The sequence below is a fragment of the Xenopus laevis genome, chromosome 3L, assembly GCF_017654675.1.
Source record: "Xenopus laevis strain J_2021 chromosome 3L, Xenopus_laevis_v10.1, whole genome shotgun sequence".
NCBI classification, from domain to species: Eukaryota; Metazoa; Chordata; class Amphibia; order Anura; family Pipidae; genus Xenopus; species Xenopus laevis.
This window is the reverse complement of record NC_054375.1, coordinates 37,341,510-37,368,873: the sequence shown is the minus strand read 5'-3', so window position 1 is coordinate 37,368,873 and position 27,364 is coordinate 37,341,510. Positions and strand designations below refer to the sequence as shown.

At 38.3% G+C, this 27,364-nt stretch overlaps 1 protein-coding gene across 6 annotated transcripts in view; it reads right to left on the bottom strand.

Moving 5' to 3' along the window:
- The window catches only part of matr3.L (matrin 3 L homeolog), a 43,826-nt gene that overhangs the window by 7,383 nt on the left and 9,079 nt on the right, over positions 1-27,364 (bottom strand). For 2 of the 6 annotated variants that reach the window (XM_018242132.2, XM_041586140.1), the window contains 10 exons: positions 24,093-24,128; positions 20,773-20,900; positions 20,226-20,278; positions 18,194-18,319; positions 14,006-14,131; positions 13,409-13,576; positions 7,330-7,461; positions 6,728-6,771; positions 6,183-6,606; positions 3,393-3,756 (listed from right to left, as the gene is read on the bottom strand). In XM_018242132.2, the coding sequence (XP_018097621.1) occupies positions 3,393-3,756; positions 6,183-6,606; positions 6,728-6,771; positions 7,330-7,461; positions 13,409-13,576; positions 14,006-14,131; positions 18,194-18,319; positions 20,226-20,278; positions 20,773-20,900; positions 24,093-24,128 (1,601 nt within the window). Of the gene's footprint in view, positions 1-441; positions 566-1,194; positions 1,321-3,392; positions 3,757-6,182; positions 6,607-6,727; positions 6,772-7,329; positions 7,462-13,408; positions 13,577-14,005; positions 14,132-18,193; positions 18,320-20,225; positions 20,279-20,772; positions 20,901-24,092; positions 24,129-27,364 lie in introns of those variants that run through there. The other 4 variants (XM_018242133.2, XM_018242136.2, XM_018242135.2 and 1 more) reach the window with 3 other exon arrangements.

Sequence of the window (27,364 nt, the reverse complement as noted above, 5' to 3'; positions counted from 1 at the left end):
ATGTCGGGATCAGGGTGGTCCTGCTCGGAGTCATCGGCTGATAAGACTTGACCTTCCTCGTCAGATGGAGAAAGAATTTCCCCAGGGGAGTCCGGAGGAGAAGGGACGTGGCGTTTTGACTTCCCAAGTCGGTGTTGAGAATGGGAAGGTTGGGATAGGTGTTCAAGAACCTTGTCTAAGGTCTCGGGTATGCGGGCCAAATGTTGGATGCCTGCAAGTGAGAGGGAGAGGGCCCTAAGTATATCTGGGTCCGAAGTACTGGCCTGAGGTAGAGGAGGTAAATCGGATATTCTGCAGGCCCCACACAATGAGTCAGCCGAGGCTGAAGAAAATTTTGTTTTACAATTTGAGCAGGCTAAAAAAGAGACCTGCGGGTGAGTTTGAGCTGAGGACTTGGTGGTCCTGGGCTCTTCTGCCTTGTTAGCCATATTGCTCCTTCATGGGGAACAGTGAGGAATATAGGAAAAAATCCCAATAGAACCACTTAAAGACCCTTTTTTTTTTTTTTTTATATGAGGCAGGGGAATCGGCCTCCGTTAGCTGAAGCAGAGGTGTCAAGGGTGGTCTGTGGAGAAAACATCAGAGTATGAATGGGGGCCCAGGGGGGTCCATTACCCTGTAATATAATAGCCATAGCATTCAGCACATTATGAGAATTGACATACACAGCCACATAGCCTGATCAGAGGCATAGGAGGGGTATATAAATAACCATTTTATATATATATATAAATATATATGGAAAATGAATATATCTGTAAATATATGCAGAAGTATGCAGAAATAGATCCCAGAGTGGCATATGGAAGATATCCGAAGTGCAGAAGAGAATGGCGCAATAGTAATGGAGCTAGATGCAGAGGTGTGCGCCATGGGAGAGACAGTGATAATGTGGCCAAGGATCGCCGTGATCTAGATAAGCAGCTAGCGATATACCTGTTAGAGAGATCCGGAGCGAACAGCAGAAGGGTGTGTGGTGCGGAGCGCGCCTGGCGGGAAGAGAGCCGGCCGGAAGAGGAAGTGGGTGGTGAAGGAGTGATGGAACGCAAATGCGTTCCACGATCGAAAAGGCGCGCATCCACAGGCAAGATGGAGAACAGAGGAGAAGGGCGGGAGGAGAAGGGCGGGAGTAGGGATGGTGGAACGCATGCGTTCCACCAGAGAAATGGCGTTGGAAGGCAGTAAATGAGCGGTGCGTAAATGAAAAAGGTCACAGACCACAGTGAGTGTGATCAGTTCCACTTCCCCTTGGAGTAAAATACAATAAAGTACTCACCATTGAAGGCTGCCAGCTGAGATGTGCCCTGTGGATGACTTCCCCTAGGAATAAGAGACACACATATAAATATATATATACACAGGTGTGAGATATATATGTATATGTGAGCTATTATATAGTTATACACCCGGGTGGATGTAAACCGCTGATGCAGACCTCCGTAGAGCGGGAAAGCAGCGTAGGGGGTTGAGGAGCCAGCCTGCAGACCTCCGGAGAGCGGGAAGGCTAAAGGGCAGGTAGTATGCAGCTGGAGAGGCGCTTGAGTAAATCAGTGGCCTCTGGGTGTGGCGTGACCTTAGGCCTGAGGCCCTGATCAGTGCTCCAGCCACAAGACGTGAAAAAGTGTGTTGTCTCCTTCTGAGGACACTAAAAGAAACTGAGGATTGTAGGAGGAGGCAGGGGATGAAGCCCAGAGCAGGAGGAGGAGTCTCATTTTGCAACATAGTGTCCATCTCCAGCTGCAGGATCTTCATCCCACGGTGCCTGTGTCCCCCAATTAGGCAAGAGAAAGTTGTGAATGTAATTGCTATTGAAAGCAGTATTTGTCTAGCTGTTTACATTTTCTGCACTCCCAGTTATGACTCCTGAAACAAAGTGGCAAGCCAGCTGATTAAAAGACCTGGGAGAGACCAGACTTCTGTTACACTGTTTTAAGGGTCAGACTTTATGAACAGGAAGGGATAAACAAACAAACAGTGCTTACAACCCAAACACATTTTCAGTTAGTAAAATATACAGCGGTGCTATAATGTGAGTTTGAATGAATACAAGTTTAAAGGAGAAGGAAAGTTACCAAGGCAGTTTATTGCCAATAGATTAGCCACAATAGTGCAAACTATGACTATTTATTCTGCAGAATGCTTTGCTGTACCCGAGTAAATGGCTTTAGACACTGTCTGTTTGTTTAGGATAGCAGCTGCCATTAGCTTGGTGTGACATCACTTCCTCCCTGAGTCTCTCCCTGTTTACTCAGGAGAAAGCAGGTTGATGACATCATGACTGAGGAGAAAAGGCACACCTATGCAAACCTCTGGTGGACTCTGGACTTGGCTGACTGATAAAGCAGGATCATGTTCCCTATGTTGCATATACCCCCCTCTCCTCCAAACAAGGCTTTCAAATTGAGCTTTTCCATAACATTTTAATCCCCACACTAAAGCGGGATACAGCAGGAAATGGAAGGGAAAAGGAGTTCACGGTCACGCACTGATGCTTAACTGATAACTTATATTGGGCATTCAGTTGTAGTTTCACATAACACAAATAACATAACTAAACAGACAGGTAGGGCTTCAATATACTTTTGACAGCTATAGAAAGAAATAAAAAAAAAAATTGCTTCCTTCAAACAGAATCAAACCTGCCAGCTCCATATGGTTGTCTCATTACCGAGGGTAAATTCGGATATACGCTGGAAGATTCACCATGAATGGTAGTGAAGCGAAGGCACAGGAGCAAGTGAAGGAGCTTACATTCTACAGCTGGTCCTAAGTACATCCATCTGTAGCTTGTCTATGGATACTTTAGTAAAAGACTGGCTTTTCTGTGCCCTCATTGATAACTCTATAATTCCTGTGATTTATTCATGCTATAGCAGTCTATCTAATGTTGAATTTATGCTAGTAACCAGGCAGTGGTTCTAATGATAGACTTGAACATGAATTTGCCTGAATAAACAGAGAAGTAATGAAATGTAACAATAATATTCTCACTCTCACTTCATGGAGCAATTGGTTTTTGGCCGGGGGGGGGTAACTGACCCCCATTTGAAAGCTAAAGATAAATGATTTAACTAAAATAATCAATGAAGACGTTTCACTACTCATCTGAGCAGCTTCTTCAGTTCAAGCTGCTCGGATGAGTAGTGAAACGTCTTCAGTGATTACTCAGCAAGTCCAGTTGTTTTTAGATTTACCTATACGAGATATACCATGACCTGGATGAATGAAAATCTTCATAGATTTAACTAAAAGGTGAACTAAAAAAGCAGATACTACATCTAGACAGCCCAGATGTGACTAACAATAAAAATGATTAAATACACAAAAATTTTGTAAAAGCTGGCTAAATGAGATAGCATATGATGCAATTATTAAATAACACAATTCCTTACCAACTGGATTATCTGGTAGATAAGGGCCAACGGTATAATCCTTCAGTAAATCTTTTACATTACTCTGTTCAACAGAATTTTCACTTTGATGACTTTCCAGGTTGCCCGGCATTTCCGCTGAATCTTGAACAATTTCTTCCTCCTTCACAACAGTGGCTTCATTATCGTGCTCAGACTCGGGCTCAGGCTCATCAACACTTGTGCTCGCCATAATGTCGGTTAAGCTTTCATTAATCTTGGGTGTTGAATCAAGAACAGTTTCTGCAAAACTAGATTTTATCTTTTGGCCTTCCAAGTCTTCCTCGTCTCCAACTTCATCAAGAGTGACAAAGTCTTCTATATTGCCAGGGAAGTCATACAAACGCTGCATAATATGAAAAAAATGACATGTCAAGCATTTAACTATGTCACTGCCAGTCAACCTGACAACATTACACATTAAATGAAAATATTTTTTTACAGTGTGTGTGTTCTTATTATTAAGTTGACAAAACCCATCAGAATATGTACTTTGTTTTGCCTGCAGTTCAGAGGTATTTTATGGTGCTTTGTTGCCTCTGGGAGAGAGATCTCTCAAGGATGACAAAATAAAACCATCAATTAAAGGGGTTGTCCACCTTTGAGATAACTTTTAGTATGATGTAGAGAAAGTGATATTCTGAGCCAATTTGCAATTAGTTTTCATTTATTATTGAAGGTTTTTGAGTTATTTAGCTTTTTATTCAGTAGCTCTTCAATTTGCAGTTTAAGCAACCTGGTAACTAGGGTCCAAATTACCCTAGCAACCATACACTGATTTGAATAAGAGACTGGAATATGAATAGGTGAGGGCCTGAATAGAAGGATCAGTAATAAAAAGTAACAATAACAACACTTTAGTAGCCTTGCAGAGCATTTGTTTTTTAGAAGGGAGTCCGGGACACCCAAAAGTTGCTTTGAATTGGCCGTTCTATAACATAATAAAAGTTACCTTAAAGGTGAACCACCCCTTTAAATATTCTGCATTGTTTCCGAAAAAAATCTAATTTATCTTCACTATTCCTCTCTCAGCAACTGTTTCTTTTCATTCTGTCTTCATTCAGCAGTTGGGTGTCAGATGAATGATCCAATATATCTTATAGGGGGGCTTCTTTCCTATCAGATGAATTAGAGCTCAATCAAATAACGGATTCCAGTACAAACAAAATCTAATAAAATAACTGCCTTTTGCACAAATTCTGCATGTAGAGAGACATGATGTCTGGTGATTTTAATAGAGTGAGCTCTAATACACCTTCTAGGCAAAAGGAGCCCCCCTATAAGATATATTGGATCATTCATCTGACACCCAACTCCTGAATGAAGACAGAATGAAAAGAAACAGATGCTGAGAGAGGAATAGTGAAGATAAACTTGATTATTTCAGAAACTGTACAGAATGTCTGATTATATTTAGAAAGTTTCTTATTTCAGTATGATGAACTTATATTCCATTTTCGTGATAGTTCCCCGTTAACGGTTTTGGCAAACAGGGCGTTTTGGAACTCTGCGCCATGATGAGATGAGAAATTTCACACAAACACTTGTTTATTGGCGTCTATGTGAATCACAGGCGGTAACACACATGAATCAGTGGAAAATGCAAATGGAAATTTATGGTGGTTACAGGATTCATATGTTTTAGAGGGGGAGATCCCCACTGACATCAATGCAAAGCTATTTTCGTGAGAATGTCAACCTCGAGTAATGCAGATTTCCCATGGGCGACAATCTCCCTATGTGCCATCACCCTACTGCAAATAGAAGGTAGTTTAGACAGTTTTGCCGGTTTCCCCACTTACTACAATACAGGAGGTGTTTCGCTATTGGCTCAAAGCAGAGCAGTGGTAGCAGTATAGAAACATGGAGATGCTATCAGTTCAGGCAGCTGAAGGCTTCATGCAAAGCTGTTATCTTGTTACCTGCCCAATTTTCTGTTGATAGGTTGCGGGGGTGGTGTTAGGGGTTGAGGTCATTAACTTGCAGCACAGAAGTAAAGAGAATTAGATGGAAGTTTATCAGAGAACAAACCACAAAGCTGACAGGATTTGGCAAATGAAGAAAATGGCCTCACGCCAGATTTCAAAATTAAATTGAAAAAAAAAAAAAAAAAGTTAGCAATTTTGAAAAACAGATTTAAGTACAGGATTCTGCACTATTAAGGGTCAGGGCACACAGGGAGATTAGTCGTCCGGCGACAAATCTCCTCTTCTTTGGGTCGACTAATCTCCCCGAACTGCCTCCCCCGCCAGCTAAAATGTAAATCGCCAGCAGGATGGCACTTGAAGCCCGAAGTTTCCTTGTGAGGCAACTTTTAGTATGATGTAGAGAATAATATTCTGAGACAATTTACAATTACTTTTTGATTTTTATTCAGCAGCTCACCAGTTTGAAATTTCAGCAATCTGGCTGCTAGGGTCCAAATTACCCTAGCAACCATGCATTGATTTAAATAAGAGACTGGGATATGAATAGGAGAGGGCCTGAATAGAAAAGATGAGTATCTATACATATGTAGCCTTACATAGCATTTGTTTTTTAGATGGGGTCAGTGACCCACCATTTTAAGCTGGAAATAGTCAATTGGAAAAGGCAAATAATTAAAAATAAATAATGAAGACCAATTAAAAAGTTAGTTAGAATTTTCCATTCTATAACATACTAAAAGCTAACTTGAAAGTGAACCACCCCTTTAACTGTTATGTTTTGAAATGTTACCCATTAATATCTTCAAAAGCAGACTGCTATTCTAACATACATAATGCTACTTACCTTTTTTAGTTTTTCATGTGCTGCTTCAGTAGAACCGGGGACACTGGCAGGGTTTTTCATCAGTTTGTTTTCTACCTCCATCTCTGTGAAATTGGGGTCACTAATATATTGCTGCTCAACGTCATCTCCAACTGAGCTACTGGTCTCCAGGAGTGTGCCTGCTGCTTCCTCCCCATCCTCATCCACTAAATAATCACTTTCGTCCATAACAGTAACAAGTTCCTGCTGCTCTGTCTCTTCCTCAGTTTTTTTACAGAGTTCCTCAGAATCTTTCTCAGGGGAAGATTTGTCTTTGTCTTTGACAGAAGCAGAAGAGAGATTACTTTCTGCATTGCTGCTTCCAGCTTTCAGGCTGCCCTCTTTCTTCACCACTTTCTTATCTGAAGAGCCTTCTTTCTTCTGTTCAGGGGAATGTGCTCTTTTCCTGAGAAAATATAATAGTAAATAGACAAAATTAATTGTGCACAATATATTTAAATGTGAAGAAAACTAAATAGGAGACAGTGGCAACAGGGACAATATAAATCAAATAATACAAAGTTTACCTGCTTTTGTCTTTTTGAATCTGATCAACAGCTTTGTTTGGGATCTAAACAAAAAAATTAGAGGGTACAATTAAAAACTGTGTAAAAAAACAAAACGGCAGATTTACTGCCGATGCAACAAAGTCTCAACTTTTAGAAGAACAAAGATTTATTATACCGACTTTTTGATCACATTACTGCATTCCGTGAAGACTAAAGCCTCAGCCCCATTCGAAACTAAGACACCACATCTAACTAAATATTGAATAGTATTCAGAAATATTTAAATTCATTTATAATACACAAGACCCATGAAAATCCTGTAAATTTATGTCACGACTCACTGAAACTTGTGTATTATAATAAAGAACCCCCTGTTGCAAAATATGTGGATATTAGAAGTCACCTCGGAGTTCCATCAGCTGTTTAAAAACACTCAAAGTTATAGAACTCCTTGGTAACGTAGAATATCCTTATATTTTACAACAGGGGGTATTTTATCCACTATATTTTACTGTTACTGTACAATGTCAATAAAAGAAAGAGGATAACAATGATAATCACTATTTTGCTAGGAAATGAACATTAAACTTTCTTTTTTCTTTAAAATGTCAAATCCTTACCCGGAGAACAAGTCTTTTGTATTTTCCAGACAGTTCTACTTTCACATGCTTCCCTTGAAACCAGAGTGGATTTCTTTCACACTGCTCAATCATTGCCTGTACGTCCTCCTCCTTCTCCATTTCAATAAATGCCTATTGGGCATAAGGGACAATTGAGATGAAAAAACACATCTAATACATTTATTATTTATAATACACCACAGCCATGAATGTCCTTGTAAATGATATTCTTATAAACGAAGCTTAGTAATATCATCAGGGCTGAGAAGTCGGTACATAAATCCTTCAACTCCTCAGTTTATGGTATATCCAACTCTGTTTTTAAAAGAACAGTAACACCAAAAACTAAAAGTGTATCATAGTAACTAAAATACAATGTAGTGTTGCCCTGCATTGACAAATGCTGTGTGTTTGCTTCAGAAAGACTACTATAGTTTATATAAACAAGCTGCTGTGTAGCCATGGGGGCAGCCATTCAAGCTGGAAAAAAAGAGAAAAGGCACAGGTTACATAGTACATAAATAAAACAACATTGTATTGGACAGGGCTAATCTGTTATGTGCTATGTAACTTGTGCCTTTTCTCCTTTTTCCAGCTTGAATGGCTGCCCCCATGGCTACACAGCAGCTTATTTATAGTAGTCTTTCTGAAGCAAACACACAGCTTTTCCCAGTGCATGTTAACAGTATATTATATGTCAATTACTTTAAAATGCTTTCATTTTTAGGTGTTACTGGTCCTTTAATATCCCAATGTATTTTCCATGTTGATTGAAAGAAGTTAAGTACACAACATACAATGCATTTTATCACTGCCAAAGCTCAAAAATAAAACCGTGTCTTTTGGTTATTGTAAAACTGCATGAAACAAAAACAATTGGAAAATCTAAAACAACATATATTAATTGAACCTGGCATATAGCTGTTAAATACAACCCATAATAAATTACAGTATTGTTCTTAGAAACAGAATTGCTTCTGCCATATCCTCCTTTATAGAAGCTCTTAAATCTGATTTAATTATTTTCAGCGCTTTTATTTAAAGGAGAAGTAAACCCTAAAGTAAAAAAAACCCTACCCCCCCTACCCTACATAGACCCTCCTCCCCCAGCCTAGCTGCTACCTCGGGCAATGCCCCATAGTCTTTACTTACCCCTCGCTGCAGATTCTGTCCAGCGGAGTTCACGGCAGCCATCTTCTTCTCTTCGGTAATCTTTGAAATGAGAGCGTTGTATCGGCGCATGCTCAGTTGGAGCAATCTTCTGCTTCGCAACAACTGCGCATGTACTGAAAGTCACGGAAATTGCAGAAACGCTTGAAGAAGACCTGAACATTACCGAAGAGCCGGAAGATGGCTGCCGTGAACTCCGCTGGACAGAATCTGCACCGAGGGGTAAGTAATGACTTAGTGGCATTTGCTGGGGGGGGAGGAGGGTCTACGTAGGGTAGGGGAGTATGTTTTTTTTTTCACTTTAGGGTTGAATTCTCCTTTAAAGTTATGAGTAGGTACATTTTTAGTGACTGACAATCCAGTCTCACATGGTGCGATAAAGAGCAGCTCATTATACAGAAGGTGATACAAGTGATTTTTAATTATACAAGAAGATTAAAACCCATATACATAAAAAGGGCAGTATACCCCTCGTTCAACAGGAGTTCAATTATTGTGGCTTGTGCTGAACTAATCGACCTTGTTTTAATCTTGAAAACGTATTGTTTTTGTTATTTCTAGGTGTAAAGAGGACAAACATATGATAATAACGCTGGTCAGTGTTTGGTGATCAGTGTTCAAACATGGATTGGCTAGTTTAGTACTTTACTCTTGCATTCCTAAGAGAATCCTATTGTCTGCATATTTTAACATGGCAACAATCCCCTACATAGTTACATAATTAAATCGGGTTGAAAAAAGACCAAGTCCAGAAAGTTCCACCGCTCCAAATGAAAAGCCAGTAAAGTTGTTCCCTAGAAACACATTTACAGTTTTGATAAGAATTCAAATTCATGTTTAATAAATATAACCTTGTACAAAAAAAAAAAAACAGCAAACCACAAATCTATCCTAAAATTAATGATTTTCTTCAGCAAAGGTTTTTGCAAAATGTACTCAAAACGAGCAATTTGGAGCTTATTAGAATCTTCAGTCTTCAGAATTGTTTGATACCACATATGCATATCAGGGCAGTTCTGTTCATTGCATTAGTAGAACTCTGACTGCTATTACAGATATGGGACCTGTTATCCAGAATGCTGGAGACCTGGGGTTTTCCGGATAATGGAAAAAATTTGGAAATAATTGAGATCTTCATACCTTGAGTCTACTAAGAAATCATGTAAAAACATTAAATAAACCCAATAAGCTGGGTTTGCTTCCAATAAGAATTAACCCTTTAACTGCCAATCACGTAGGTAGTACATGCTCAGCAGTTAATAGCTTCATCGCTGCACTAGTGGCTGCCGTTTGCCGCAGTGCAGAGAGTCCTTTGAGCCCCCAACCCCCTACGCAACAAGCCAAGAGGGCTGCCATGAGGGTCCAACACGGTCATCACAGGGCACAACTTTTTAGCTCCTCCACGCACAACCTCTTCTTCCTGGTCTCTGCCCACACGCTTCCTGCACACTTCCTGGAAGGCTCTGCTCGTGGACCCTCCTGCTCTGTGATCTGGACCTCCAGCTCTGCTAAGGACCCCCCTTCACCTTGAAACGGTAAGTGTCCTTCTTTTTACACATACATGTATATTATTGTTCTTTTGTTGCTCACATGTATACACTCACATACACAAATTTATATACTTTTTAGAGCTGTACACACATGCACACACACTTATGTATTTTTTTTTTTTTTTTTTTAAGCTCATCAGTTTTCCTCTTGTTATTCTCCTCAACACTGTTTATTTCACATTGTGACTATTGGATCAAGCATTCTGACTGCTAACCACGCTGTCAGATCAGATATTTTATTATTTCATTGATTTGCCTTTGCCATTGATTTGTTTTATGCTTGCAGTTTTTTTCCTTACGTCGTTTCCACTTTGATAATTTGGGAAAAAATTTTTTTTTTAGCAATTTTGTATTCGATAGATTGTGCAGTTTTCAAAAATATATGGTTTTGGGGGTCTTTGTACTGTTAGGAGGGTCCTGTGGCACATAATACGCAGTCAGGGTCGTCTTCATTCAAAGATGTCGAATCGGCAGCTGAGAAAATTCATATGCACTATTTTTATTTGGGGTCCGCACATGCCAACTGCTTTGGTATATTGGGCATCAAACTGTTGAGTGGAGCATTGGCATCAATATTTATGGTGTTTTACAATTGTATGTAAGAAATTGGGTGAGATAAATTCGGCCAATTGCAATATTTTTAGGCGATTTTCAGAAATGTCAAAAAACGCTTTGCAGTTGAGTAGTTTTTGAATAGAAAGACAATTAACCATTTTGGATTGTCAGAATGTGTACTTTCCAAAGATATATGGTTTTCAGGGGTCACCCTAATTTTTTTGTACCTTTTATCCCACATAAAACTGGCAGTGTTTATAAATTAGTGAAAATGTAAGCCATCAGATAAGTATGCACAAGGTAGATTCTGGGGCCTTTAAATGCCATGCACTTCGATAAACCTATGTACATTGGGTATCAAACTGCTCAGTGGACACCAGGCTTTCATATTTGGGGTGATTTATCTTGATATATAATAGTATGTGGGAAATAAGAAGCTGCAGGATGGAATTTTGAGGTGATTTTTAGAAATATCCCCAAAATTTAGGAAAGGTTTGCCTCTTTGTGCTTTGGAGTAGAAAGACATGCATACCCAATTTGGATTCGGGGAATGTGTACTTTCCAAAAATGTATGGTTTTCATGGGTAAACACTTTTTTCTACCGTTGCCCACCCCAAAATGATGTAAATGTGTTGATTTTGCAGTATCTGGAATTACAGAACCGATAACTCGAATGGGGTGTCTATATTTTTGGGCCCCTATATGCCACATACTTAGGTAAACCAATACATATTGGGAATCAAACTGTTCAGTGCACTGGCATTCATATTTAGGCTGTTTTACATTGGTACCTAATGATGTGGGAGATATATGATGCAGTAGATTGGAAACTTTTAGGTAATTTTTCAAAAAATTCTCCAATTTCTATAAAATAAATTATAATTTTAGGATAGAATTGGAACTTGGTAGTTTGGAGTACATAAGATATTTTTGATTCTCCAGAATCTGTTCTTTCTAATAATGGGTAGTTTTCTATGGTAAACCTACGGTTAGTGGAATGTTTGGCCTTGAAATCAGAAGTATGCTGTTTTGTGGAGCGGTGCTTTGGAAAATTGGTAAGTGTACTGCTTAGAGATTTTGAGAACTTTCCAAATCTGCCGTGTTCTCATACATAAAATAAATTATGTTTCGGATATGTGATTGTACTATGTGAAATTATTTTTTTCATTTCATCATACAGAAGTGGAATTACAGTCTAGCATATTTTGAAAGCTCAGGTTGTCCCCAAAAAAAAAAAATAATTTCCTGAGTAAACTAAAAGACCCCCCCAAGGAAAGGCCCTTAAAGTGAAAGAGTACAAAAATGGTCTGGCAATAAAAGTACCAAATCAGCTGGCAGTGAAAGGGTTAATATTTCTTAGTTGGGATCAAATACAAGGTTATGCTTTATTATTAAGAGAAAAAGGAAATCATTTTAAAAAATATGGATTATTTGCATAAAATGGAGTCTATGGGAGATGGCCTTTCCCTAATTCGAAGCATTCTGGATAACGGGACCTGTATTAAAAATTGCGAACTGCAAGTAAACTGCAGCTTGTTTTCAATCATTTTTTTTAGAATTGTGAGGTATACACAATCTTCAAAATAAATGTCAGGCCTTAAAAATATAAATATGAAAGCGTTTCCAGGGGTCAAAGGGAAACCTTTTGGATTGTCAACTTAGCTTTAAGGGCATTGCAACACATTAAACGTGTCACTTCTCACAGCATTTTTGAATAAAGGGACCCAAATGTTAGAGCCATATATAAAACCATTTAGCTCCAACAGAGAGCACCTGTCTCCATTATCTCCCTCTTTCCTGCAGGAGCTTAATGTGCATGTATAATTAGTGCTGCAATGAATAAACTCAGCAGGGCAACAAAATATAATCAAGCATCCTGGACATAAACTGATCAATTACGAAGCAGTGTATGGATTTCCTGTGAGGGCTTTGTGTGTGTGTTTTCAAAAAGTGCTAACAAATCTAAAGATTTATATAGCTGTAGGCTTTATATACCATTGAAAATTGGTGAATCCTTGAGCTTAAGTGGATACTGTTATGGGAAATCTGACATGGGCTAGACATATTGTCAGTTTCCCAGCTGCAGCCAGTCCTGTGACTTGTGCTCTGATAAACTTCAGTCACTCTTTACTGCTGTACTGCAAGTTGGAGTGATATCACTTTACCCAGCAGCCTAACAGCAGAACAATGGGAAGGTAACCAGATAGCAGCTCCCCAACACAAGATAACAGCTGCCTGTTAGATCTAAGAACATTACTCAATAGTAAAAATCCAGGTCACACCGAGACACAATCAGTTACATTAAGCAGGAGAAACAACGGCCTGTCAGAAAGCAGTTCCATCCTAATGTGCTGGCTCTTTCTGAAAGCACATGATGAGGCAAAATTACCAGAGATGGCTGCCTATACACCAATATTACAAATAAAAAAATACACTTGCTGGTTCAGGAATGCCATTTTTATATGGTAGAGTGAATTATTTGCAGTGTAATTTAGAAATAAAAACTACATTAGAAATATCATGACAAAATGACATACATACATATTAAAAAATTATGTAGTATGATCCGCTATAAAAGGTATTCCTTGCCCTACACGAGTGGGTATAATCTGGCCAGTGAAAAGCAATTTCACATGGGAGCTAAGGTATGCTATAACTGCATGTTATTTACACTTCGGCATGAGGAGACCTTTTAAACTCTTGCGTACATTTTTAGAAACTTACTTCTATCTATTAGGTACACGTCTGTATCTACAACAAAGTCTTTTGTCATGTATATAATTACCAACAGCACACATTCTCACCTGGGTTTTCTTCCGCATCAATATGTAGGTTTTTACTTTTCCGTATGCCTCGGCAAGTTTAACTACGGCACTGTCAGAATAGCCAGAATGTGGCAAGTTACTCAGATGAAGCACAAGTCCAACATCTGGTTTCACATCAGGTCTCGGTTCAGGATTGTCACCTGGTGTCTGTAGAAAACACAATCTTAAAAGGTTAAAAAAAAAAAAGACAAAGTGATCAACACAGGGGCTAAAGTTTCGGTACTTGGACAGAGGTGCAGATGGGGAAGATTAAGCTGGCCATACACAAAGATCTACTTATTTGGTGAGGTTGCCATACATTTTAACCAACAAGTTGCAGAATCAGTTTCGGTAGGTGGGCAAAATATGGAGAAAATATGGAAAATCAGGGCCAATGTGTGGTCCATATTTGGGTGTTTGAGGTGGTGAGAGAAATGCTGCGAATTAATGCAAAGTATGGTGATAGTCAAGAAGAGACACTGGAAGGGGAATAAGTTGCCTAAATTAAGTAAAAGGTGGTCGTTAATATTGACACAAAAAGGTTATAAAAGACATTTTACAAATGACCAATATGACAAAAAAAATTACAAAAATTACCATAATTCTCTTATACTTTTGAGACAAATGAACTCGAACTGGTTGTCCAAATACAAGAGCTGTGTTTGTTCTGTAGTAATCGACTACAGCTAGAGCCTCGTCAGATGTAGACATTTCAATAAACGCCTAGGAGGAATAACAAGGAGCATTCATAATTACTTATGTATTGAATTTATGCTTGACATTATAAATGTTATTGCAATTAAATAAACCTCATAATGCTCTCAAAGGGGAACTATCATATATATATATATATATATATATATATATATATATATATATCTAATCAATTAAATATTCTGCATCATTTCTGAAATAATCAAGTTTATCTTCACTATCCCTCTCTCAGCATATGTTTCTCTTAATTCTGTCTTCTTGTAGCAGTTGGGTATCAGATAATCATTGCCAATTAGATCCAATATATCTTAAAAGGAAGGGATTCCTTTCCCAGCAGATGTATTAGAGCTCATTCAAATAACGGATTCCAGTACAAACACAATCTAACAAAATAACTGCCTTTTGCACAAATTCTGCATGTAGAGAGACAGGATTTCTGGAGTGAGCTCTAATACATCTGGTAGGCAAACAGAGCCCCCCTATAAGATATATTGGATATATTGGATCTAACCGTCAATGAATATCTAACACCCAACACCTGCGTGAAGAGTGAATGCAAAGAAACAGATGCCGAGAGAGGAATAGTGAAGATAAACCTGATTATTTCAGAATTTTTAATTATATTTAGAAAGTTTCTTATTTAAGTGTGTTGAAGCTTATATTACATTTTAATTTTCTTGATAGTTCCTCTTTAATATACATATAAGATTATAAAAAAATTATTGTTGTAACCTTTTAACTTTTATATCTATAAACAGGCTGTGGATCTACAGTGAAGATTACAATATATGCAAAGATCTGGTCTGGAAATGCAATCTATTTTGGCCCTGTAAAGGAGGCAGGTTCAACAGGCTGTGCTATGGTCCTTTTCGGTGACACCTTCCCCCAGAGGGATAGTGCATCTTTTAACCATTAAAATAATAAAATATAATAAGGAATAATAAGGAAGCTTTTTAAAAAAAATTATTGCAACAGGTAGAGTTTTTATTTTGCAGAGTCCTACCACTATGGTAGTAAAGTGTTACCTGTTAGGTGAATAGGTGGTAAACAAAAGTCACAATGGGGTGAATAACAAACTGGAACCCCAGTGACTTTTTCTTCTACTTTAAATAGCGTGTATGAAATCCACTACAACCCAGAATGGCTACAGCAGGAATATAGATATTTTATATTGAGCAGCATAGAAAGTCTGCCAAGTCTTTCTTACCTGCAACTTTCTTGGGCAGGAGAGCTATATCAGTTAACCGGAGCATTGGGCCTGGACCGGGATTCAAAATAGGCCCTGGTATTTCAAGTACACAGGGACCCAAACAGCCCCCCACAGGCCCAATAAATAGTGACTGACTGTGGAATCTTACAGTAGCCCCTCATTTGCCAGAATCTACAGATTCCTAGTCCAGGCCTCCAGAGCACTCAGGACAAAAGGGAAAAAATGTAAAATAGCTTAGCACCAAGCACAAAAGAGGCAACTGCTTCAATAGTTGCAGGTGCATGGACCACGCTGGGAGGAACATTTATCAAAGGTCGAATTTCGAATTCATGTGAGTTTTTAAGAACTCCCCTTAACTCCCATAAGTTCGAAATTCGACCATTTATTTTAAATTTCGTAATTTATTATAAAGATATAATTAAAACATTTATATAAAAAAATTATAAAAAAATATTTTTTTCAAAGTATTTTAATTATTCGCCTTTTTCTTCGGACTCTGCAGTTTTTAAAAGGGGATGACTGAGCCCATCTAAAAACATATGCTCTTTAAGGCTACAAATATATTGTTATTGCTACCTTCTATTATTCCTCTATTTGGGCCCTCTACTATTCATATTCCAGTCTCTAAATCAATGCATGGTTACTTGGGAAATTTGGACCCTAGCAACCAGACTGCTAAACACTGCAAACTGGAGAGCTGCCGAATATAAAGACAAATAACTGAAAAACGACAAATAATAAAAAATGAAAAACCAACTGCAAATTGTCTCAGAATATCACTCTCTACATCTTACTGAAAGTTAACTCAAAGGTGAACAACCCCGTTAAAGGAGAACTAACCCATAAAAATGATTATGGATAAAAATGCCATATTTTATAGCACCAGCCTAAATTTTCAGCTTGTCAATAGCAGCGATGATCCCGGACTTCAAACATGTCACAGGGGGTCACCATCTTGGAAAGTGTCTGCGACACTCACATTCTCAGTGGGCTCTGAGCAGATGTTGAGAAGCTAAGCTTAGGGGTTGTCGCAAATTATCAAGCAGAAAATGAGGGTTGTCTGTAATAGAAGATGATGCTACAGGGCTGATTATTAAATTCTGATGCAAGTTGCACTGGTTTCTGTGCTGCCATGTAGTAATTATCTGTACTAATTACTAATCAGCCTTATATTGTGACATTTCTATTCTATGTGTACTGTATATTGTGAGTGGGTACCTAAGCTCAGTAAATGACAGCAGCGCAGAACATGTGTAGTGAATCAGCAGAAAAGAAGATGGGGAGCTACTGGGGCATCTTCAGACACACACATCTTTCCCACTAAAGGGCTGTGATTTCCTTGGGCTGGTACAGAAGCCCAAAACAATGTACAACATTTGTAGCATACTTATTGAGTTAAGCTTTAGTTATCCTTTAAGAAAACTTTATGGTGTGCTGCTACACAGGGGAGTGTATGGATTTGTTTTTAACATAGGTATTCATTTTGCAAAATGAACAGGAAGAGGTATAAGAGGAAAGATATGGCTCCATCTGTACAATGGATGGTATAAATTAGCTGGCTTATCTGCAAGCACAGAGCCAGAGGAACAGACAATGTATATTTTTCAAAAAAAATATGAAATATAGATTGTTTGAAAAATTTGAGAGAGACCTGCATTACTCAGGGGCATAGTTTCCTAATGGATTTGTATGGACCATCAGAAGATCTGTGTTACTCCACTCTGAAAAACTGACTTTTTGTTCAGGTAGAACCACAGGGTGTTATACATGAAAAAAACCTCAAACTAAGCATGTATGACATTGGCATAAAGAAACTGAATACATTACATTTTTCAGTTGTTACTGGGCAGTTAAGTGGGTGTATTGCATGAGACAATCCTATAGGTAAAGACACATATCATGTTTTATTTGAACATCTTTTAAAAGTACTTCCCTTTTCCATAACAACATGAAAAGGAGACTACAAGAAGGGGCCCCTCCACACTAATGACAATGTGCTACTAATTAGTAATAAATAAATAATAGGATATAACCCAAGCAAAATTTCTCAGAGGCACATTTATCAAAGGTCGAATTCATGTTGAATTTTTAAAAACTACCGTAACTCCCTTAAATGTAAAATTCGACCAATCAAAATTTATTTAAAAAAAATAGAATTTTTTAAACTTGGATGAATGGAATCGACCCGAAAACTCGAATTGAATTCAAATCGAATTTTATTTCTCCAAAAAAAACTCGAGTGTCAGGAATGCTGCAAACAACTCCAAACTGATCCGTGACATCTCCCAGTGACAACAATTTGTGTGCTTGAGTCAGCTGAAGTCCCCCAACACAAAATGAGATAATAGGTGCACGTACCATCAGTGGTCCATCCTCCACCATAAATCCAGAAGAAAGTTTGTTCGTACAGCACCAGTAGTATCAAATGCCTTTATTAGAAATCCACATGGCAAACAACCCAACAGCCTTTATCAAGCTTGATAAAAGGCCTGGACGGCCTGAAACGTCGCGGACCAGGTTGTTTGCCATGTGAATTTCTAATAAAGGCATTTGATACTACTGGTGTTGTACGAACAAACTTTCATCTCCCATTGACAAACAGCAATTTGGCAGGTTTTAGCTGGCGAATAGTCAAATTTGAGTTCTTAAAGGGCCAGAGTATGATAAATCTCAAAGATCTAACCCGAACAAACTCAAATTGGATTTAATTAACTCCCTAGTCGAATTTGACAGTTTGGACCATAAAAAAAAACCTCAAAAATTAGAATTTTCAATTCGACCCTTGATAAATCTGCCCCATAATGTTAATTTTCTGATAATATTCTCACTTTCTGCAGTTTTTTTTTTTTAGAGACACTTACCTCATTTTTTTTTTTTAAAATTAGATGATTTATAATTTCTCCAAATGGTTCTGCAAGCTGCAAGAGCTGGTATCTTAAGCGATTCCCCCTTTGGAAATCCATGACATGAACAACTCTACTGTTATCCTGTAAAAAAACCACAGAATTTATATAAAGTTCACAGAATTCTAGCAATTCAACAAATGGCATATGTAAATGGTTCCTACTCAGTTTTCTGGTTTTTTTTTTCATCAATCACGACACTTGCTAGAGGGAGAGGCAAGCAAAAGCACCTTGTGCCAATATTTCGGAGATTGATGTGTTAGTATTGAAATAGGAACCTTATTTTAAAGAGTTCCTTTAGCCAAAAACTGATTTTGCACAAGTAAATGTTATCCTAAGCAAGTTTCCTATATACATTAATTAAATGTTTTAATGGTTTTAAAGTTATTTGGAAATGTAATTTACTATTAAAGGGGCAGTTCAGTTTTGGGTTAAATTTTTTTGTATGTTATAGAATGTCTTATTGTTAGCAGCTTTCAATTATTTATTATTCTAATAGTTTACTTATTTGTCTTACTCTTTCTCCTCTGTTTCAAGTTTTCAAATGGGGGTCACTGATGCCTGCAGCCAAAAAAACCTAATGCTCTATGAAGCTACAATGTAACTGTTACTTTTTATTACTAATCACATTAAGATACTCTCTTTTTCCTTTTCCATACTCTTATTTAAACTACTGCCTTACTCAAGCAACCAGATAAGAAGTATGGGACCAGTTATCTATATCAGCGAACTCCAACCAATGGCTTGTGAGCAACATGCTGCACACCAACCCCTTAGATGTTGCTCCCAGTGGCCTCCTATATGCTGGCAGCCATTAAATAGCCAATCACAGCCTTTATTTGACACCCCTGTGAACATTTGTAATGCTTTTATTGCTCCCCAACTCTTTTTACATTTAAATGTGGCTCACAGGTATAAAAAGGATGGGGACCCCTGATCTAGACTGATCGGGACCTATGGTTTTCCGTATTGCGGATCTTTCAGTTATTTGGATCTTCATACATTAAGTCTACTAATAAATCATGTATCATTTTAGAAAGTTACAGAGTTGGTGACCCCCCCCCCCCCCAGAACTGCTTCAGAAAGACATAGGAAGGTAAAAAATTAAACTTTATACAGGTACGCAAACTGTTATCTAGAATGCTAGGAACCCGAGGTTTTCCGGATAACGGGTCTTTCTGTAATTTGGATCTTCATACCTTAAGTCTACTTAAAAATCATGTAAACATTAAATAAACCCAATAGGCTGGATTTTCTTCCAAAAAGGATTAATTATATATTAGTTTAGATCATGTACAAGACTATGCTTTATTATTACGGGAATCATTTTTTTTTTTTACAAATGTGGATATTTTTGGATTACATGAAGCGACGAGAGACAGCCTTTCCATAATTCAGAGCTTTCTGGATAAGGGTTTCCAGATAACAGATTCAAATATTCAAAATTGAAAAGATGCTAATCCAGAAGCGAAAAAAAAACCCCAATATAAAATATCATAAGTTAATGAAGGGCTATGGCACATGTGGAAATTAGTCACAGTGATAAATCTGCTCTACTGCTGGCAACTAATCTCCTGAAAATGCTTTCCCATTAGTCGGAAACAGATGCATTGCTTTGTTTCTTTAAGGGGGCCTGAAGTTGCCTTGCAAGGAAAGTAATATAAAGGAAGTACATTTTCCCGCACTCTTTGCCGCCTTTTGGACAAACATAGCAAGCTAGCTCATTAAAAGACAGAGGAGAACAGACTCCTGTTACATTGTTTTAAGAGTCACACCAAGAGAAGAGAAAAGGATAAACAAACACTGCTTCTCCATAGTAATGACTTTTATAAATAATGTTATTAAAGCTACCGAAAATTGCTAAAGAATATTGGAAAGTTGCTTAGAACTTCTCTTTTATTTGCAAAATGCTGTGTTTGGGGGGGCACTTTAATTGTATAGTTTCAACAAGCAAACAAAGCAAAGTTATTCATCAGAAACTTTGTCAAACCTGTCTGTCTCTTATGGTGCTTCTTGCTCCTGGTATGTCTTCATTTCCCAGATCTTTAAATACATAAAAAAGAAAACAAAAAACAAAGCATGAATATACTACACACAAACAGGTATATATGATAATTATACTAGTACTACAGAGCTGATTTGTAAACTAAGCCAGCTCGAAGTGCCGTAATCGTGACATCTGGATTAAAAATATTGCGGTTACTGCTTTAAATATATAATATTTATTATAGGACAAGACCATAGCCAGAATGTATTTTCAGCATAGGTTTTATTGATTTGGGTTTTGTTGAAAAATTGTCTATATAGGTTTATTTTGTATATAGGCATGAAGGAAGGTTGGAGAGCTATACATTAGAATTTCTGCAGTACTAAGGTGTAACTGCTGCCAACTTTAAGTGAGAGTAATATAACAGAGTATTAAGTCACAAACTGCATATTTTCATCCACAACTGAAGCACATAGCTTACAAAATAAAAACAGCAATGGCCCAATGAGAAACACTGTCAAAAACATTTTTTTATAGTACACAATTTTACCCAGGTGCCCTCTGTGACTTCTACGACCTCCATCTTGGCCGCCTCCCATATTTAATCCTGGAGGGGGAGGTCCCAAAATTCCTGGTGCTGGGTTAGTAGACTGATGCAGCACATATGGGTCACCCCTACTGTAATAGAAGGGGAGGGGGGGGACAAAAAGAGAAAATATACACATGAGTTGGATATCTGAACTTAGACGTCCCATACATTGTTACTGTTCCCCATTTAAATTGCCCCAGATTACAATAATAGAGGTACAAGAGATTTGAATTCATATAGCTTTACCATTTTTAATGCAGTGATTTCTATATCTGCAGACATATTTTGGCAAATATAAACAGGTACTTAACGGGGTTGTTCACCTTCAAACACCTACTTGTTTTCAGATAGTTCACTAGAAAAAGCCTTTTTTCCCCAACTACTTTCTATTTTCTATTGTGACCATTTTTCTAATATAGAAGTACAAAAAGTAAAACTTGTTATCCAGAAAGCTCAGAATAACGGAAAGATCGTCTCTTATAGACTCCATTTTATCCAAATAAAATTATTTCCGTTTTCTCTGTAATAATAAAACAGTGCCTTGTACTCGATCCAAACTAAGATATAATTAATCCTTATTGGAAGCAAAACCAGCCTATTGGGTTTATGTAATGTTACACAATTTACATGGTATGAAGATCCAAATTACAGAAAGACCCGTTATCTAGAAACCCGTAGATCCTGAGCATTCTAGATAACAGGTTGCGTACCTGTATAAAGTTTAATTTATTCCCTTCCTATGTCTTTCTGAAGCAGTTCTGGGGGAGTGTGTGTGTGTGGGGGGGGGTCATCGACGCAGAAACTTTCTAAAATTATACATTACTTGATACGTTTCTTATCTTTGGCCCAGCTGAATAGAATCTCTGAGTTTCATTAAAGGCAGCTGTTAAAATTGTTACAATAGTTGCTAATATTCCACAAATGCTGCTGAGAAAAAAAAAACTTAATGCATTAACTAATGTAGCAAATTGTAATCGTTTAGAATATGCACCTGAATTATTGAGCTGCTAGACAACCAGAGCCAGGAACATTAAACTTTTAAACTTTCCGTTTTCGAGAAAAGGTAAAAAATAAAAGTTGGAAAGCAATTTTAAAAAGTCTTTATTTCTGGTGAAAAATCTGGAAGCAACTGAACTGAAAAGTGTTTGGAAGGTGAATAACCTTTAACGAAAAAAAAAAAAACTTTGAGGTTTAGATGTGAGGAACTAAAGTCTTTTTTTTCACAATCACAATTCACAATCACTTCATTTCAGGGGCTCAAAACGAATTGGACAAAATAAAAAACTGAAAATAAAATGTTCATTTCTAATACTTGGTTGAAAACCCTTTGCTGGCAATGACAGCCTGAAGTCTTGAACTCATGGACATCACCAGATTCTGGGTTTCCTCCTTTTTAATGCTCTGCCAGGCCTTTACTGAGCGTCTTTCAGTTGCTGTTAGTTTGTGGGCCTTTCTGTCCAAAGTTTAGTCTTCAACAAGTGAAATACAGCTCAATTGTGTTCAGATCAGGTGACTGACTTGGCCATTCAAGAATATTCCACTTCTTTGTTTTAATAAACTCATGGGTTTCTTTGGCTGTATGTTTTGGGTCATTGTCCATCTGTATTATGAAACGCCTCCCAATCAATTTGACTGCATTTAGCTGGATTTGAGCAGACAGTGTCTCTGAACACCTCAGAATTCATTTGGCTGCTTCTGTCCTGTGTCACATCATGGATAAACACTAGTGTCCCAGTGCCACTGGCAGCCATGCATGCCCAAGCCATCACACTGCCTCCACCATGTTTTATAGATGATGTGGTATGCTTTTGATCATGAGCTGTTCCACGCCTTCTCCATACTTTTTTCTTGCCATCATTCTGGTAGAGGTTGATCTTGGTTTCATCTGTCCAAAGAATGTTTTACCAGAACTGTGCTGGCTTTTTTAGATTTTTTTTTTTTTTTTTTTTTAGCAAAGTCCAATATAGCCTTTCTATTCTTGATGCATATGGATGGCTTGCACCTTGCAGTGCACCCTCTGTATTTACTTTCATGCAGTCTTCTCTTTATGGTAAACTTCAATATCGATATGCCTACCTCCTGGAGAGTGTTGTTTGGTTGTTGTGAAGGGGTTTCTCTTCACCATGGAAATGATCCTGCGATCATCCACCACTGTTGTCTTCCATGGACGTCCAGGTTTTTTTGCATTGCTGAGTTCACCAGTGCTTTCTTTCTTTCTCAGGATGTACCAAACTGTAGATTTTGCCACTCCTCAGATGGGGTTTTCTGTTTTTGCAGCTTAAGGATGGCTTGTTTCACCTACATAGATTGCTCCTTTGACCGCATGTTTGTTCACAGCAAAATCTTCCACATACAAGCACCCCCCCCCCTCAAATCAACTCCAGGACTTTTATCTGCTTCATTGATAACGACATAACAAAGGAATTGCCCACACCTGCCCATGAGTCAATTGTCCAATTACTTTTGAGCCCCTAAGGGCAGTGACACACCATGAGATTAATCGCTAGTGATAAATTGCTGCTCTGGGCAACAAATCTCCTGCACTCTCCAGTAAAAAGCTTTCCCATAGGCAATAATGTGAATCGCTGGTGGTGAAACGTCAAGCGATTTTGGGAGACTGGAGCGACACATGGGTTTTACCACCAGCGATTCACATTATTTCCTATGGGAAAGCTTTTTACTGGAGAGTGCAGGAGATTAGTTGCCCAGAGAAGCAGCGATTTATCGATATCGATTAATCTCCTGGTGTGTCACTGCCCTAAAATGAAGTGATTGTGTTGAAAAAAAGGCTTCAGTTCCTCAAATTTTTTATGCAATTCAACCCACTGAATTAAAGCTGAAAGTCTGCAGTTCAACTGCATCTGAGTCGTTTCATTTAGAGAAAGGCCACACTGGGCGTTTTGGGGAGATTTGGTAGCTACAAAAAAGAGGCGATTAGTCGCCAGGCGACCAAATCTCCTCAAAACGCCCAGTATGGCCTTACCCTTAAAATTCATTGTGGTAATGTACAGAACCAAAATTAGAAAAAAGTTGTCTCTGTCCAAATATTTATGGACCTAACTGTACTTTTTTGAAAGGAATTCATCTTGTTTAAGTATGACAGATCTTTCTCACAACCAGAGTTAATAAAAAACCTCTCAAACAAAAGCACTGAAATTATTTTATTGGAAGTAGTGTGTTTTGTAAAGATATTTCTAAGAGTCTGAAGGTGAAAGCAGAATACAGGTCCTGAACATTTCGAATATACATTAAAAGTATAATAAATACTTTTTAATACTCACACTCCATGTCCTGAGTCGGGATTCCAGTCAGGATAGCTTTCATAATTGGAAAAAAAGAAGAAAAAAGGTAAAACTGACGACTATAGTGTATAAACTTGGTAGATCCAGTGATAGACAACATGCAAGACTTCAGTGGTCTCAAATTTGTCCCTAAACATATTTTATTGGATGTTGGTCACAGCACAATACAACAGCTTTTAAAGTGGACCTGTCATCCAGACACAAAAATCTGTATAATAAAAGTCCATTTTAAATTAAACATGAAATCCAATTTCTATTTTTTATTAAAACATTCATAGCTGTTGTAAGCTCATTTACAATCTCAGCTGTCAATCAAATATTGTCTGCCACTCCTCTATGCCCTGGGCATAGAGGCATGGCAGACAATAACTTTCACTTTCCATTCAGCACTTCCTAGATATCACTGCTCTCCACATATTCCCCTGTTCTCTTTTCCGATTAATTGTATAGCCAGGGCATGGGGATGGACATTGGGTCCTCCATTCTGGTGCACAAACAAGATTCTGAGATGATGCAAAGCTTGTCTTAATAACAGTGTGCACAATTGCTTGCTTGCTATAATTTTGAAATCCCAGACTGAAGCAAGCAAGATTCAAATAATTTATATAGTGTAATTAAAGTTTATTTTGCTTGACTAATGTGATAAAATAGGATTTTGAATAATTTTTTTGGGTGACGGGTCCCCTTCAATAAAGAGATAAAACAAGCAGCACAGCACAATCCTGGGAACAATGAGGTTTTGTTTGAGTTGTAAGTGTCAATCACTGACTCAATGTGAAATGACTCACTGAGCAATGTGAATTATATATCATGTTGCAGTAACATGAAAGTCTAAGTCAGTCAATTGTTTCCATCATTGTTATTATAATTATTATTAATAATAATGGTACTATCACAATTCAATTATTTTTATTTATAAAGTGCTAACACATACCGAAGCACTGTACAACAGATGGGTATATACATGTGTTCCACAGTTTTGTGTTAAACCACCTTAGGACTGACTATGTCCATGGCCCCCTTCGCTGTCAACATCACCACAAACCACCCCTGAATTTCCTTCTCCTGGACTTGTGTTTCTTTCATTTATAAACTCAAGCTGGCCATAGATGCAAAGATCCGATCGTACGAATCATTGTACGATCGGACTTCCCCATCTCCTGACCTGCCACTAACCATTCAGATCAAAGTCTTACCAGTCAGATCAAATAAAGTAGTTAAAGAACAGATCAGCCAATGATCTGCCCCTGACAGCAATCGTACGATATCTATTTTCGACAAAGCTAGTGACAGTCTCACACTGAAAATCGTACATATCAGCAATACACACAGAGATATTATCAGCAGCCTGTACGATCGACCAAACTACCGATCTCCGCCGGACGAAAAATGACGGGACTCTCCACACGCGGTCCGAAAATCGTACGAATCCTCGATTCGTATGACCAGATCTTTGCGTCTATGGCCAGCTTTACACCTCTCCCACCACCTTTGGTTATTTGAAAGATAGGAAGGCCAGGCAGAGGTATAGAAGTGATGGCAGGGGCAGGTACATAAGTAATTGTGGTATGGTAAAGGTGGGTAAGAATTAAGAGGATCCAATGAAATGAATCATACTTAAGTCAAACAACTGCCAGGGCAAAGTGTTTGGTCAACTAAGCACTTGTCAAATATAGGTCCCTGTAACTTATAAATTGTATTCACCTTTCCTGTTCCTAAACCTACTCGTGTAACTTTACAAACTATTACCAGAAATACTCCAAATTGTTTGACCGCAACTAGCTATAATGAGCTGCTTGTGATTTAAAAACACCACAAGACTGAAGGCAGGAGAAAGGTATGCAATTCTAAGGTATGCAATTCTAAGGGATGTCTAGAGTCTTCTTAATGCTAGGGCCATACGGGACTGAAATCCACAGGTTGATTTAATGCCCAACCGCTAGCAGAATATCTTCTCTCTGCATTTCCGGGAGCCCTGTGTTGGCTCCAGCAAGTAACACTGTGAATTTCTGCTAAAAATGCAGTCTTGCGTTTCTTCTTCAATATCCACCGAGTGTTTATGCTGGAGCCGGCACAAGGCTGGAGGATAAGGATAAGAAGATTCTGCTAGCAGTTGGAACTGAAATTGCCCAACGGATTTCAGCAGACCAATTTCAGCCCGTCTGGCCCCAGCCTAAGGATTTTAAAATAAAAAGGTTACTTTTCCTTTAGGGTGAAAACACACAGAGCTAATAGTATCAGCTACTTATCATGGCTACAAAATAGACAATTGGCTTTGCTAAGAAACTGTTTTAGCAGAGGCAATTCTCAGTATTGTCTATGCCAGGGTATTTTTTTTGGCATTTTGTACCCCAACAAGTAGCTACTTGTAGCTCTGTATGTCTTCACCATAAAGGCTTAGGGTAAGGACACACGGGCAGATACGGGGAGATTAGAAGCCCCGGTGACAAATCGCTTCTTCTTCGGGACAATCTCCCCGAATTGCCTTCCCGCCTGGCTCTAATGAAAAATCTCCAGTGGGATGGCATTTCCGAAGTTGCTGCAGGAGGAAAGTTCGGGCGACATCGGAAAACGAAGCGCCGCGAGTGCCATCCCGCTGGCAATTTTTCATTATAGCTGGTGGGAAGGCAGTTCGGGGGGATTATCCCCCCCCCCAAAGAAGCGATTTGTCCCTGGGGCAACTAATCTCCCCGAGTGTCCTTACCCTAAAGGCAAATGGAGATCTCCACTGTGTTGGCCTGTATGCAGACAGAAAGATAGAAATTGGCACAAAAATGCATACTTTTCCGTTCATATCTGATCTGTGTATCTTGACAGCGCTATATAAATAAATGATGATGATGAAATGATGATGATGTGTATCTCTGCACATAGAGACAGAAGGGACCAAAGAGGCTCTGAAGGTTATGTCTCCATCTCTCATCATTTTCCGAAAAACTTCACTGACAATGCTATCCAAAATGTCCTGAATACTAGGCCAATGAACAGACAGAAAACAAGTTCAAAGACAATTAACTTAACATTAAGTTTAACAGCAGCATTTTTTGAATATAATATGGCCCTTAATGCCATAACAGTGTCATCAAGCCTGCAGGCCACCTGTATGTGACCCTTGTATTGAGGGGATCCCGAACTTGTGTCATTATATGGAAGGCACACAACTAACTGGAAAACAATGCTACAAAAATGAGGTCTCATTTATATATTTTGGCCAAAATATGTAAGTTCATGCAACACGCCAAGGCCCCACT